At 46.6% G+C, this 15,149-nt stretch overlaps 1 protein-coding gene across 1 annotated transcript in view; it reads left to right on the forward strand.

The window, feature by feature from the left end:
* LOC125351373 (minichromosome maintenance complex component 3 associated protein) overlaps window positions 1-15,149 on the forward strand; it is a 44,272-nt gene that overhangs the window by 10,329 nt on the left and 18,794 nt on the right. The window contains exons 10-18 of the mRNA XM_048346061.1: window positions 1,219-1,381; window positions 5,039-5,199; window positions 7,297-7,538; window positions 7,818-8,020; window positions 8,626-8,726; window positions 10,422-10,553; window positions 10,903-11,016; window positions 13,038-13,190; window positions 14,101-14,298. Coding sequence (XP_048202018.1) covers window positions 1,219-1,381; window positions 5,039-5,199; window positions 7,297-7,538; window positions 7,818-8,020; window positions 8,626-8,726; window positions 10,422-10,553; window positions 10,903-11,016; window positions 13,038-13,190; window positions 14,101-14,298 — 1,467 coding nt within the window. The remainder of the gene's footprint in view (window positions 1-1,218; window positions 1,382-5,038; window positions 5,200-7,296; window positions 7,539-7,817; window positions 8,021-8,625; window positions 8,727-10,421; window positions 10,554-10,902; window positions 11,017-13,037; window positions 13,191-14,100; window positions 14,299-15,149) is intronic.

Consider the following 15,149-nt stretch of genomic DNA (forward strand, 5'->3'; position numbering starts at 1 on the left):
CCAGTTTTAAATTCTTTTTCTAACTTTCTTTGTTGTTAAATATATTCGGTAGTCAGTTGGCATAAGTTTAAAATAACTATATATATGTATATATGTTTTGTTTTATTTTTATTGTCAAGATGATGTACAAAAGGGTTATAGTTATATTTGTAAGGCAGAGAATACATTTCTTGTCAAACTTGTTACCTCCTCCCTTATTTTCTTCCCCATAAAATAACTTTTTGATACTCATTACCCCCTTTCTCCACCCCTCCACCCCCATCACGGGGCTTGCACTCATGGCCTGCTCAAGGCTAGCACTCTACCACTTTGCTTTGAACTTCTGGTTTTTAGGTGGTTAATTGGAGATAAGAGTCTCACAGGAGGGGCTGGGGATATGGCCTAGTGGCAAGAGTGCTTGCCTCATATACATGAATCCCTGGGTTCAATTCCCCAGCACCTCATATACAGAAAACGGCCAGCAGTGGCGCTGTGGCTCAAGTGGCAGAGTGCTAGCCTTGAGCAAAAAGAAGCCAGGGACAGTGCTCAGGCCCTGAGTCCAAGGCCCAGGACTGGCAAAAACTGGCAAAAAAAAAGAAAGTTAATTGAATTTGGGCCTGGGAATATGGCCTAGTGGCAAGAGCGCTTGCCTCCTACACATGAAGCTCTCGGTTCGATTCCCCAGCACCACATATATGGAAAACTGCCAGAAGGGGCGCTGTGGCTCAGGTGGCAGAGTGCTAGCCTTGAGCGGGAAGAAGCCAGGGACAGTGCTCAGGCCCTGAGTCCAAGGCCCAGGACTGGCCAAAAAAAAAAAAAAAAAAAAAGTCTCACAGACTTTCCTGCTCAGGCTGGCTTTGAACTGCAGTCCTCAAATCTGAGCCTCCTAAGTAGCTAGGATTACAAGCGTGAGCCACTGGTCCTGGGCTCAGTTCTTTTGTTGTTGTTGTTAGTGGTGGGGCTTGAACTCAGGACCTGTCCTTGAGCTTTTCTGCTCAAGGTAGAGCTTTACCACTTTGAGGCACAGCTCCACTTCTGTGATAATTCTTAAATGGTTGTGTGAGTTTACTTTCTCACCTTTTTAAAGAAAACCTTTGTGTATCAATCCTGACAGACTAAGAGCAGCTCTGTGTTAGGAAAATGACTTCAGTTGCACGTGTCAACTTGGTGGAATCATTATTTATTGGATCCATGATTATCTGATGAAATGCAGCATTGACTATCTTGTCTCCATCACAGAGAAGTGCAGCAGCTCCATCCTGATGTCAGAAACTCTCCCGAGGTGGGCTTAGCTGTCCAAGCTTTTGCTGCACTGAACAGCAATAATTTTGTGAGGTTTTTCAAACTGGTCCAGTCGGCTTCTTATCTGAGTGGCTGCCTATTACACTGTTACTTTAATCAGGTAAGCAGAATGGCTGCTGGTAGCATGGGAGGAAGTTGTTAGTGTGGTGTGGAGGTGCTTCTGTTCTGGAGCTCATCCGGTTGTGTTGGGGCTAATGCATGGTACCTGCCAGGCTGTCATGGCTTTACCTCTTGAGTTGGGTTGGCACCATGGATCTCCAGCAGGAGCGGCCAGGCCATGGAGATGCTGTTTTGTGGCTCACATAACGAAAGGCTTGAGAATGAGAGGTCAGGTTCAGCCATCTGCTATCATCTTTCATGAGAAGAAACCAAAAAGCAGCAGTCTTGTGTCCTGTGGACAAAATACGTAACTGTTGTTAACTTTTTTTTTTGGCCAGTCCTGGGGCTTGGACTCAGGGCCTGAGCACTGTCCCTGGCTTCTTTTTGCTCAAGGCTAGCACTCTGCCACTTGAGCCACAGCGCCACTTCTGGCCATTTTCTGTATATGTGGTGCTGGGGAATCGAACCCAGGGCCTCATGTATATGAGGCAGGCACTCTTGCCACTAGGCCATATCCCCAGCCCCTGTTGTTAACTTTTAAGTTTTGGGAGGGAAGCCGATGATGCTAAATTTGTTTCAGTAAGTCCTCACACCATGCTTGGGTTATTCTTGGGTTACAAAGGCAATCCAAAGGCTGCTTTCTTACCTAGGGTTTTATGTAAACGCTTGATATTTTGAGTTATTTCATTAGCTGCGGCCTTGTGGAGGAACCTGGGGGTGCCATGAGAGCCACCTTCTAGATTCCGCCAGTAACTGGCTCAGTGAGAGGTGATCAGGGCTGTTGCCCTTGCCTGCAGCCTGACTCCACCCTGAACACGCACTGCCCATCTCTTCGGCAGGCCTGAGGGTGAAGCATGGTGCCTGCTGACGGCGAGAAAGCTGTTTGGAAGATCTCAGGACCAGCAGTTCTGGCTTGAGTTTGTTTGTCTTTATTTACCTATAGATGTGCAGAGAATGTTTGGCAAGTTTCTTTGCTATTGTCAGTATAACAATAAGCTACAGCACTGAAATTCTGGAACAAATGAAAAGGATTCTAATAATCTGCCACTTGGAATTCTGTGTAGTTCTTATATGAAACATAGTTAATTTCTTAAAATGGTGATTTCATGTATGTAGAATGCTGCCCATTATAAATAACTTCAAACAAAAGAGAAGCTTAAGTGCCTGTTCTTTAGCAGAACAGTGTTTTCACTAGCAGTGACCACGGCCCCACTGCCTCATCTCCCAGCCCTCTCTGATCTGCTTGTTGGCAGTGGTGCCTCCGGAAGTCCTTTCCACCCAGCTCCATCCACTGGAGTGGCCTTAGTTCCCTATCATCAAAGCAAGGCCTGCTCTGACCACTCTTCCTGTCAGCATCCCGTGTCCTATACTTTTCTAATCCATCACACTTAATTGCCATTAAATGCATGTTTCATATTCATTGTCTATAGCATTGCTTGCTACCAAGTATGTTAATTTTGTGCTTTTTCTTTTATTTATTAATTGATTCCTTTTAAAAATTAAGTTTAGAGCTGGGGATATGGCCTAGTGGCAAGAGTGCTTGCCTCGTATACATGAGACCCTGGGTTCAATTCCCCAGCACCACATATACAGAAAATGGCCAGAAGTGGTGCTGTGGCTCAAGTGGCAGAGTGCTAGCCTTGAGTGGGAAGAAGCCAGGGACAGTGCTCAGGCCCTGAGTCCAAGGCCCAGGACTGGCAAAAAAAAAAAAAAAAAAAATTATTTTTTGTTTACTTGGTATCAAGGAATAGAACCCAGGGCCTCATGCATGCTAGGCAAGCACTCTACCATTAAACTACATTCCCAGCCCTATTTATTTATTTTTGTGCCGTCTTGGGGCTTGAACTCAGGGCCTGGGCCCTGCCCAGCTTCTTTTGCTCAAGGCTAGCAGTCTACCACTTGAACCACAGCAGTACTTCTGCCTTTTTCTGTTTATGTGATACTGAGGAATCGAACCCAGGGCTTTACGCATGCTGGCAAAAAGCACTCTACCACTAAGCCATATTCCCAGCCCTATTTGTGGGGTGTGTGTGTGTGTGTGTATGTGAATTTTGATCCTTTGAACTCAGGGCCTAGGAGCTGTCCCTGAGTTTCTGTTGCTCTAGACTAGCTCTCTATCACTTGTGCCACAGCTCTATTTTCAGTTTTTGGTAGTTTATTGGAGCTAAGAATCTCAGGGACTTTTCTGCCTGGCCTGTAGTCCCCAGATCTCAGTCTCCTGTGTAGCTAAGATTACAGGTGTAGTAAGCCACTGGCACCCAGCATCCTTGAGCTTTTGTGCTCAAGGCTAGTGCTCTACTGCTTGAGACACAGCTGCACTTCCAGCTTTTTTGGTAGTTAATTGGAGATAAGAGCCTCCTTGATTTTCCTGCCTGGGCTGGCTTTGAAACTCAATCCTCAGCTCTCAACCTCTGAGTAGCTAGGATAACAGGCATAATTTGTATTTTGGTTTTTGTTGTTGTTGGTCCTGAGGCTTGAGCTCAGCCTGAGCACTGTCCGGGAGCCTCTTTGTGCGCAGGGCTAGCATTCAACCACTTTGTTTTTGTTTTTGTTGCAAGTCCTGGGGTGTGGACTCAGGGCCTGAGCACTGTCCCTGGCTTCTTTTTGCTCAAGGCTACCACTCTACCACTTGAGCCACAGCGCCACTTCCTGCTTTTTTCTATATATGTGGTGTTGAGGAATCGAAACCAGGGCTTCATGTATATGAGGTGAGCACTTTACCACTAGGCCATATTCCCAGTCCTCATTCAACCACTTTGAGCCACAGCACCACTTCTGGTTTTTGAGTGGTTAATTGGGAAGATGAGTCTTATGGGTACTTTTCTGCCTGAGTTGGCTCCAAATTATGATCCTCAGATCTCAGCCTCTGGAGTAGTTAGGATGACAGGTGTGAGCCATCAGTGCTGGGCTCCTGTTGTATTTTGATTATTTAAAACAGTGTGAGACACTTAGTGAAAACTGGAGAATTGTTGGTTGCTTCAGTTAACGAACACTGGGAAAGAACAAGCAGAATTGTCACCAATAACCCTGTTTTTGTTAGCATTTCAATATTTTTCTTGTCTTCTTGTCTTTCTTTTTTTGTCTGTCATGGGGCTTGAACTGTGGGCCTGGATGCTGTCCCTGAGCTCTTCACCTCAAGGCTAGTGCTCTACCTCTTTGAGCCACAGTGCCACTTCCAGTTTTCTGGTGGTTAATTGGAGATAAGAGTCTCATGGACTTTCCTGCCCAGGCTGGCTTTGAACCATGATCCTCCTGAGTAGCTAGGATTACAGGCGTGTTCCACTGGTGCCTGGCATTATCTTCTGTTTTTAAGGTTTTCTTAGAGTGCTGTGAAACATTTTAGTCTAAGCACTAGTTTTTTGTCTTTTTAATAATAATATCATTATATATATATATATATAGTGTGTGTGTGTGTGTGTGTGTGTGTGTGTATTGGTACTGGAGTTTGAACTCAGGGACTTGTTCTTTCTTAGCTTCCTGGCTCAAGGTTAATACTCTACATTTGAGCCACATCTGTACTTATGCTTTTTGCCGGTTAAGTGGAGATAATTTGTCTGCCTGGGCTGGCTTTGAACTGATCCTCAGATTTCAGCCTCCTGTGCATGTCTGCCTAGCTGCTTCCCCTCTGTTGTGACAACCAGTGTTTTGTTTCTTCCAGATCCGCAGGGATGCTCTTCGGGCACTTAATGTTGCCTACACAGTGAGCACTCAGCGATCAACTGTCTTCCCGCTGGACAGTGTGGTGCGTATGCTCCTGTTCAGAGATGGCCAAGAGGCCACGGACTTCCTCAGCTTCCATGGCCTCACTGTGTCTGATGGGTAAGAGCAAGACTACACCTGTGACTTCTTTCCCTTTCCCTTGTAAAATTCTGATGAAAGGTTGTAAGATAGCTGGCTGACTGCCAGGCTCTTGCAGGCCTGTTTGGGTACAGAACTGCTGGATATTCCCCAAGCCACACGCTGACTGTTGGCCAGAGGAGGGTTCAGACCAGATTCTCTTTGTGGGCTGGGAATATGGCCTAGTAGTAAAGTGCTTGCCTCATATACATGAAGCCCTGGGTTCAATTCCTCAGCACCACATATATAGAAAAAAGCCAGGGCTGGGGAGATAGCCTAGTGGCAAGAGTGCCTGCCTCAGATACACGAGGCCCTAGGTTCGATTCCCCAGCACCACATAAACAGAAAAATGGCCAGAAGCGGCGCTGTGGCTCAAGTGGCGGAGTGCTAGCCTTGAGCGGGAAGAAGCCAGGGACAGTGCTCAGGCCCTGAGTCCAAGGCCCAGGACTGGCCAAAAAAAAAAAAAAAAAAAAAAAAAAAAAAAAAAAAAAAAGCCAGAAGTGGCACTGTGGCTCAAGAGGTAGAGTGCTAGCCTTGAGCAAAAAGAAGCCAGGGACAGTGCTCAGGCCCTGAGTCCATGCCCCAGGACTGGCAACAAAAACAAAACAAATAAACAGATTCTCTTCGTGTGCGTTTTGTACTGGGGTTGAACTCTGGTGACTTACCACCGAGTTGTGCCTCTCTCCCTTTTTTGTGATGTTATTTCTGTTTTTTTTTTTTTTTTTCTTTTTTGGTGTGTGTACCAGTATTAGGGCTTGAACTTGGCCTGGGCACTGTCCCTTAGCTTTTTTGTTTAGAGCTAGCACTCTATCACTTGAGCCACAGCTTCACTTCTGGCTTTTTAGTGCTTAATTGGAGATAAGAGTTTCCTACCTGGGCTGACTTTGATCTACAATCCTCAGATTTGTCTCCTGAGAAGCTAGGATTACAGGTGTGAGTCACTGGCACCTGGCCTTTGCTGGTTATTTTTGAGATAGGCTCTCACTTCTCACCCAAGTGCATGGCTAAACCATGGTCCTCTTGGTTTTCATCTCCCACCGTAGCTGAAATGACAAATGCATGTCATTGTATCCAGGTTTTCTTGTCTTCTCTTGTCTTTTCTCCCCCCTTCCTCCCCCCTCCCTTCTTTTGTACTGATACTGGGGCTGGGCCTGGGGCTGGGCCTGGGCCTGGGCCTGGGCCTGGGCCTTGCATTTTCACTTAAGGTTAGTGCTTTACCAGTTGAGCAGCTATTTTTGGTGGTAAGTTGGAGATAAGAGTGTCACAGACTTTCCTGCTTGAACTGACTGAACTGTGTGATCCTCAGATCTCAGCCTTCTAAGTAGCTAAGATTATGGGCATGAACTACTGGTGTCCCGTTGCACCCAGCTTTTCATTGAGATGTAGTCTCACAGACTTTTCTGCTTAGGCTAGCCTGCAACCATAATCTTCCTGATCTCAGCATCCCATGTAGCAAAGATGACAGGCATATGCCATTGTAACATTAAAATTGTAACATTAACATAGGGTCTCACAAACTTTATTGCCTGAGCTGTTTTCTAAGCACAATCCTCTGGTTCTCAGCTTCTCAAGCAGCTAGGATTTCACGCAGGAACCACTGTTATAGAACTTTGCCAGAACAAGTTCTTCTGCTTTCAAACTTAATGCTTTTCTTAAACTATCAGGGAATCTAAAGATAAAGGTTAGGATCTTCCTATCCCATCCCTTGAAGATGGTCTTTGCTGGCCAGTGTACAGTCACTGTCCACCTCTGGTGGTAAAAGAGATTCCAGCAGGCCTGGCCAAGGTGTTTCCTGCTTTGTAGTCAGTGTTTCCAGCAGATGGCAATATTACATTCAACATCTTGTGTGGAGCTTCCCTTCCTCTTTCCCTCCGCTGCCTCTTCTCTGCAGTTCCAGGGGAATATGGGAGAGCTTTGTGTGTCAATTGTCCCATGTGTAGCTCACCTTCCATCCTATCTGCACCTGGCCTGGTTTGTGCTTTAACTGAGGGGTTCTGGCATTGTGGTTGGGCTATAGTAGGAGGAGCTGTCATTGTCCCCAGCTGATACCTCTCTGTGGGCTCTTTGTGATCTGGGTAGCTGTGTCGAGCTGAATCGGTCTGCATTCCTGGAACCAGAGGCACTGTTCAAGGCCAGGAAGTCAGTATTTATTGCCAAGAAGCTGATGGTGTCTGTTGGGGAAATTGTGAATGGAGGGCCACTGCCCCCAGTCCCTCGCCACGCTCCTGTGTGCAGTTTCAACTCCCAGAACAAGTATATTGGGGAGAGCCTGGCTGCGGAGCTGCCTGTCAGTCCTCAGAGGCCCTGTGCTGATGTAGCAGGTGAGTGAAGATGTACTGAACTTTCCCTCCAGGACCCTATGGGGAATCTCTGCCTGGAGACCTCGCTCTTGACTTGGTAATTGGTGTTTCTCACTTTGTCTGGACTTGAAACTTATAAAGCCCTCCTCCAGGCTTGCTGACACGACTGTGTGGCTTGTTGGCAGTCTCAGCGGGCGAGCTGATCCTGAGGGTTGGTGTACAGGGTCTGCCAAGCCTGCATGGAGGTGGCAGTGCACACAGTGCTGGTGCCAATGTCTGCATATGCTCCTGTCTTTCCAGGTGGCAGAGAAGAGGACTGTGAGGCAGAGCCGAGTGTGCCACTCCCAGGGCTCCTTACACAGTCTCCTCCTGGCCCTGTACACGCCCTTGCCTCCCTGCCTCATGCCCCAGCACTGACTCCAGCCGTGGCATCCAGCCTCTTCCAGCCCTCCACTCAGCTGGAGCTAATGCCACCAAAGCCTGCACCCACATATTCTGATGCGGTAAGGAATCTTCTAGATTGGAGTGCTGAGAAGTCCATTGTGTGTACATGCTCATGTTACCTCTGCTCTTTGTGCAGCCACTGTGTTGCTTGGTCTTAGGAAAGGAGCTGGGCAGAATGCAGGCGAGGAGAAGAGTGCTCCTGCCGAGGGTCTTGAGCTCAGATGCAGAGCTGGGACCAGCGGACCCAGGCTTGTCTGCTGTGACTGACACCAGCTCCTGCTCACTCAAGGAAGTGCACAGGCTGACCTGTGTGGGCCCAGATCAGGCGGAAAATGCAGTTGTGTCACCCAGTCCCCATCTCTGAGCACTAATCTTCTTGGAATCAGGAAGTTGTGAGGAAGAGCATAAAGAGTGACCACAGAAATTGAGGATATTTAACGAGCACAAGAGAAAATGGGTAGGGTATTGTTGAGGCCATCCTGTGGGGTGTTCATCCAGCCAGCAGAAGGCCCTTCCCGTTCCTCCGAGGAGACTTTCTTGGCATGGTGTGGCAGGGCCTGCATATCAGGAGGACCTCCACGCCCATACACGATAGGTCTCATCTAAGACCTCTATCCCTGAAGAGCACCTGGTCCAACTGCTCTCTGTGCTTGTCTTTCTGTAGGACCTGGCAGCAGTGGTGGATGAGCTCATCCAGGAGGCTCTTCAGGGCGACTGTGAGGAAGTTGGCATTGCGGGGGCGGCCTATGTGTCCGCAGCCCTGGGGTAAGTCCCGATGGAGGCACGGCTCTCCTCCTGCTTAGCAGCTGCTCACTCCCTGGTGATACATCTAACCCTAGACAGTGTGAATTTGAGGGATCTTGCACCTCCTCATGAGCCACCTACTGGCTTTTTTCCTGTGTGAGCATGTTTCTCATATTCCTGACCCTCTATTTCTTATTAGCATGCAATTTTCATTTGTAAACATTTCCATTTGTGTTGGCCATTGGTGACTCATGACTATAATCCAAGTTGCTCAGGAGGCTGAGATCAGTTGGTATATGGGTAAGTTCCAAGAGCCATTTAGAAATTTATAATGTTCATGGGCCATACAAAATGATCAATATGCATAGAAAGGCTGCAAGCAGCCAACAAGAAGTCTATATTGTCAAGCATATGTGTCTGTCCTGTTGAGTACCAAATGATTTTACAGGCCTTATAATATACCAACTGATTTTACAGGCTTTGTAGACATTTCCACCTCTTACTAAGTCTTTGAATTTATAACTAATCTGGGAAATGTAGTAAGACCCCATCTCAAAGGAAGAAAATAAAACATGGTATGTGAAGGGGGCATGTCCACATGTCCACAATGGATACTTTTTTGGGGGGTTTGGGGTGGGGTTGGTAGTGGGGCTTGAACTCTGGGCCTGAGTGCTGTCCCTGAGCTTTTCAGTTCAAGGCTAGAGCTCTACCACTTTGAGCCATAGCACCACTTCCAGTTTTCTGGTGTTTAATTGAAGATAGGAGTCTCACAGATTGTCCTGCCTGGGCTGGCTTTGAACCAGGATCCTCTGATCTCAGCCTCCTGAGTAGCTAGGATTATGGTTGTGAGCCACTAGCAGCTGGGTTGGATACTTTTTTGGTTTTTGTTTTTTTTTGTGTTCGTACTGAGACTTGAACTCAGGGCCTGGGTGCTGTCTCTGAGCTTTTTTACTCAAGGCTAGCACTCATCACTTCAGTCACACCTCCAATTCCAGCTTTTGGATGGTTAGGTGGAGATAAAAGTCTCACAGACTTTTCTACCTAGGCTGGCTTCGAACCTCAATCTTGAGATCTCAGCCTCCCGAATAGATAGGTAGATAGGTGTGACCTACCAGTACCAGGCTGGCTTTGAACTGAAAGCCTCCAGATGAAGAGCAAGTTTTGAAATTGGAAAATATCAGTCCTTTAACTTTTAATGTTATTGTTCTTTTTTCAATGCTTTCACTTTTTAAATTTAATTAATTGATGTATTTATTGTAGTACTGGGTCTTGAACCCAGGGCCTTGTGCATATCAAGCAAGTGCTCTGCCACTGAGCTATATCCTTAGCCCTCTGTATCTTTATCCTCCAACCTCATTGAACTTGCCTTTTATGACTCCTTAGAATTTTCTCTATATGAGATTATGTCATTTATGAATAGATATTTCTTCTTTTTCAGTTAGGATGAGTCTTGCTTCTTTTTAATTGCTGTGGCTATAATTTCTAGTAACGTGTTCAGTACAAGTGAGAAAAGTGGATATCCTTGTCTTGTTCCTGATTAGAGGAAGTGCTTTCAGTGCTTTTAATCAGTTGAGATGCTTGTGTGCATGTGTTTTAGTTTTATTCTGTTAATGTGGTTGTATTACATTTGTTGGTTTTCATTCCAGGTAGTGGTGTATGGTGTATGATGGCTTTCTCTCTTCTGAATTTGAATATTATCTGATTTGCTCTGTCTAGTGTTTCTAATGCTGCCATGGAGGATTTGTTAACAGCTGCAACTGTGGGCATTTTGAGGCATGTTGCAGCTGAAGAAGTGGCTAAGGAGAGGGAGAGAAAAGAGGAGGAGACCCGGAGGGCTGAAGAGGAAAGGTGAGTGTTCATCCAGGAGGGAACCAGCCCTGGCCCAGTACCCCTACAATGTCTCCTACATTGCTGTGAGATCCCAACCAACCCACTCAGCACCCTCACAGAAGTAGTGGAGGTCCTTAGGCTATGTGCCTCTGATAAGGATTGACTACTGCCCAGCAGAACAGGCGGGAGGGGGGCGGTGTAAGGGTCACCGTGGCCTCCTGACTCAGTGCCCCTCATCCCCACCTGCACAGCCAGGGCATTTTTATATTTTGTAAACAAGGCAAGCACTCTACCACTAGGCCATATTCCCAGCCCCATTTTTATATTTTATATTAAGACATTACCTTTTTGGCTTTTGTACCCATAGGTTGAAACAAGAAAGAGAGCTGGTGTTAACTCAGCTGAGCCAGGGCCTGGCTGCAGAACTGACGGAACTCATGGTGACAGAGTGTGTGTGGGAAATCTGTGCCGAGGAATTGAAGTGAGTGAAGTACTGGTATCTCATGTGCCGGAGGTGTGAGGAAGGGAGTGTGTGTGTGTGTGTGTGTGTGTGTGTGTGTGTGTGTGTGTATGTGTGTATGTGTGAAGGCACTATGGCCAAGCTGGTACAGTTCAGAATAAACTGCACTTAAGTTTGGCAAGGAGCCTGTCTTTGGAGTAGCCATTGATAGTGTGAGGTTCCTGTGCACCTGGTACAGACCCTGCAGCGGTGTGTTCTCTGTCTGTCTCCACAGGCCTGGGGTCATCAGTGCTTGTCAGACCTTTGTTTCTTATGCTAGAAGAGTTACTCAAGATTTTTGTTTGTTTGTTTCTGGTACTGGGACTTGAACTCAGCCTTTTTCCTCACTGCCAATACTCTACCATTTGAGCCATGCCTCCAGTCCCAGTTTTTTTATTGCTTAGAAATAAGAGTCTGGGGCTGGGAATATGGCCTAGTGGTAGAGTGCTTGCCTCACATATATGAAGCCCTGGGTTTGGTTCCTCAGCACCACATATATAGAAAAAGCCAGAAGTGGTACTGTGGCTCAAGTGGTGGAGTGCTAGCCTTGAGCAAAAAGAATCCAGTGACAGTGCTCAGGCCCTGAGTCCAAGCCCCAGGACTGGGAAAAAGTAAATAAATAAATAAAAAGTAAATTGAGAGATGAGAGTCTGACCAGGGCTGCCTTAAAACTGAGATCCTCAGATCTTAGCCTCTTGAGAAGCTAGGATTATAGGTGAGAGCATTGGGTCTCACTTTCCTTTGGGCTATTTACCTGGGAGCCTTCAGGGAAAATCCATCCTCCCAGCCTGAAGGTTTATATCTCAGTCTAAGCAGGAAACCCACAGCAGTGGATCTGCAGCTAATGATATTCTTCCTGTTCCTGTTCCTATTCCTATTCAGTAGAGCTTTGTTTTTTCTTTTCTTTTCCATGGGGTTTGAACTCATGGCCTAGGCACTGTCCCTGAGCAATTTTTGTTCCAGGCGCTACCACTTTGGGCCACAGCGCCACTTCTGTTTTTCTGGTGGTTACTTGGAAATAAGAGTCTCATGGACTTTCCTGCCTGGGCTGGTCCTCAGATCTCAGCCTCCTGAGTAGCTAGGATTACACACGTGAGCCAACAGTGCCTCTTATTTCTTTGATTTTATAAGACACTTCACAAAAATGATAGCAATATGTCTCTTCTTAATCCCAGGACGGTTAAGAGGCAGGTAGAGCCCAGGGCTTGCCGCCACACAGAGAAAGAACCCTGCCAATTCCAGGCCATGGGAAGTGTAGCTCAGTACTTTGTCTCTAGCACCCTGAGGAATAGTCTTGGACAGACATTTATCTCCCCTGTTTAAGCTACTTAGACTCCATGGACTAAATAATTTGGTATGGTCCTTCATATTGTCTTGTGGATATCCTTAGTAGCCCCAGGCATCCATCTTTATTTGAGCCATTCTAATTAGAAATGCCAGATAATGCTAATGAGCTTTTAAGTTGTCTCAGTCATTTAAAAGCTTAAGATTCCAACTATGTATTAGGATAAAGGTTTCTTCCCTCTCTCCTTTCTTTGGAAGGGGGTCATACTCTGTTGCCCAATCTGGCCTCTAATTCCTGGGTTCAAGTGATTCTTTTGCCATAGCTGCCTGAGCTCTGGGACTACAGACGTACTCCACAGAGTCCGCTTGGGTGAAAGACATTTCTGGACTGTTAACTGTGGCCCCTTTGGGTCTATCGACTGACATTCTATGCCACTTTTATCCATATCTTTCCAAGTGTCTTTACTTTTAAGTTAAAATAGAAGTCTTAAAATTTCTCTTGCAGTGGAAATGTAATTATATTTCCATATGAAGGTCATATACTGTTTTTGTATGTGTGGTGATGGCACTGGGGACCAAATTCTGAGCATTGCACATAGTATTTAAACACTCTTTCATTGAGCTGCACTGCTCATCCCATACCCCAGCACTTTGAAAGCAGGCCCTTGATGTCTGTGGTCTCTGGTACAGCATCTCATGCTGCTTGCCCTTTTTTTCAGGTTTGCAATGGAGACAGATAAGAGAGTCCGAATGGCACGTTGCTCTGAGGATGTCTGTGCCCACCTGGTCAGCTTGTTTCTTGCTGAGGAAATTTTCCAGATTGCAAAGGAGACACTCCAGGAACTTCAGTGCTTCTGCAAGTACCTACAGAGGTGAATCTTGTATTCTTACAGATAGAAACCCACATCATAGGGAAGTCTTTTGCCAAGTTCATTATGCATGGGCCATCACTTCCTTTAGTCAGTGATAAAAGGATAATACAACATTTTATATCAGTGAATATCTTCAGTGCATTCTGTGCTAATTGTATTACTCTTTCAGAGCACATGCATCATGTGTTCCTAAACAGTTACACTCAGGGAAGAAGTAAGGAATTTGATTGGGAGAGATTGTCTCTTCTGCATTTTTAACAAATGTTTATAGTGCACTTATCAGAAACTTCTTGTTCTCTGTGTGTGTGTTGTGTGTGTGTGATTATCAGCAAAGCATCTATCACGCTGACATTTCACATGTTTACACAAATAAATGCCATTGGAATGTAGGTTTCTATATGTGATGTGCGCTGGGGGCCAAGCCATCTGTGTCTCTATTGCCAAGTCAGCATTCAGAGGTCACTCAGTGTTAGCTCTTAAATTCAGTAGTACTTTCATTCTTGTTTGCTATCATGCCCACATTTAATTTTGATTTGTTTCTCACTTTAAGGGCCATTCCTGGAAGATACCTAAACAGATTGTCAAAAAAATATGTTTTCTTATGTTTCTGAGTTGTTTGTATTGTGCACATGTGCATGCGCCAGTACTGAATCAGGAACTGGGTGCTGTCCCTGAGCTTTTTTTGCCCAAGGACAGTGCTCTGCCACTTGAACCACAGCTCACTTCTGGCTTTCTGGTGGTTAATTGGAAATAAAGAGTCTCTGGACTGCCTTGCCTAGGCTGGCTTCAAACCTCAATCTTCAGATCTCAGCCTCCTGAGTAACTAGGCGAGAGACCTCTGCCTGTACTCGTATTTTTTCCCCTGATATGAGCCTTAACCATACCCAGTGTTTGTTGGTGTGTCTTCTAGGTGGAGGGAAGCCGTTGCAGCCCGGAAGAAACTGAGGCGCCAGATGCGGGCCTTCCCAGCAGCACCTTGCTGCGTGGATGTGAATGACCCCTTGCAGGCGCTGGCACCCAGTGCTGAGTGCCCCATTGCTGAACAGAACCTGGCCAAGGGCCTGCTGGATCTTGGCCATGCAGGGAAAGTGGGCATCTCCTGTACCAGGTCAGTGCTCACCCATGCCTTTCAGAGCCTCCTAGTTTCAGGGGCTGGACTGGTGTGTGTATTTGTGGGTGAAAATGAGTGGAATGAGGACATGAGGACAGGCACAGGAATGTATGTTGAATGTCTTTCCTGCAGTGGCAGATGACTTGCCTCACCTGAAAAATGAGGATTTGACTTTACACTACTTTCATTTTGAAAGTCAGGTGGCAGACAGACTCAGAATTACCTATTCTCTTCCCAGTCTTCCCACTTTAAGTATGTACGTTATTCATCTTCATTGGTGAAGCTAGAAGTCCATTCTGATCCTTCACTTCCTGACAGTCCACTTGTGCTGTGCTTCTCTCTTGGCCTCTGTTTCCTGTGGTGGTAGTCTCCATCCACGAAGTCCTCCTTGCTGTTCCTGCTAGTCTCTCCATGTGTGTGTTCTGTCCCTGTGGCCAAAATTGTCTAATGATGACCCTACTGGGCCTGACCTTCTCATCAGGCCCAGTGTCCGAGTCACCTCCTCGTTGCCACCTTGCCCTCGTTGGGCAGGCAGCATGAAAGGCCACACCAGGCACACCAGGCTTCTTCACGGTCAACACAGAATGTTCTCCCTGAGCACAGGTTTCCTCTGACCCTTGGCTGTCCCTGCATCTGTAAATGGGGAGACAGCCTGGCTGTTGTAGGACCTTCTTAGAGCCCTGTGGTTGGCGTGCTTCCTCTGACTTCTGGCTGTCATGCATGTGGTCTTGCCCAGTTTCTTCTGCCACCCACATTCCCTGCCCCAGTTCCCTCAGACCCCCCCCCCCCCCCCCGCCACTCCTGTGCCTTCTCTTCCCATCTCTGGTGACCTCTCTTACTGTCATGCT

This window comes from Perognathus longimembris, chromosome 5, assembly GCF_023159225.1.
Source record: "Perognathus longimembris pacificus isolate PPM17 chromosome 5, ASM2315922v1, whole genome shotgun sequence".
NCBI classification, from domain to species: Eukaryota; Metazoa; Chordata; class Mammalia; order Rodentia; family Heteromyidae; genus Perognathus; species Perognathus longimembris.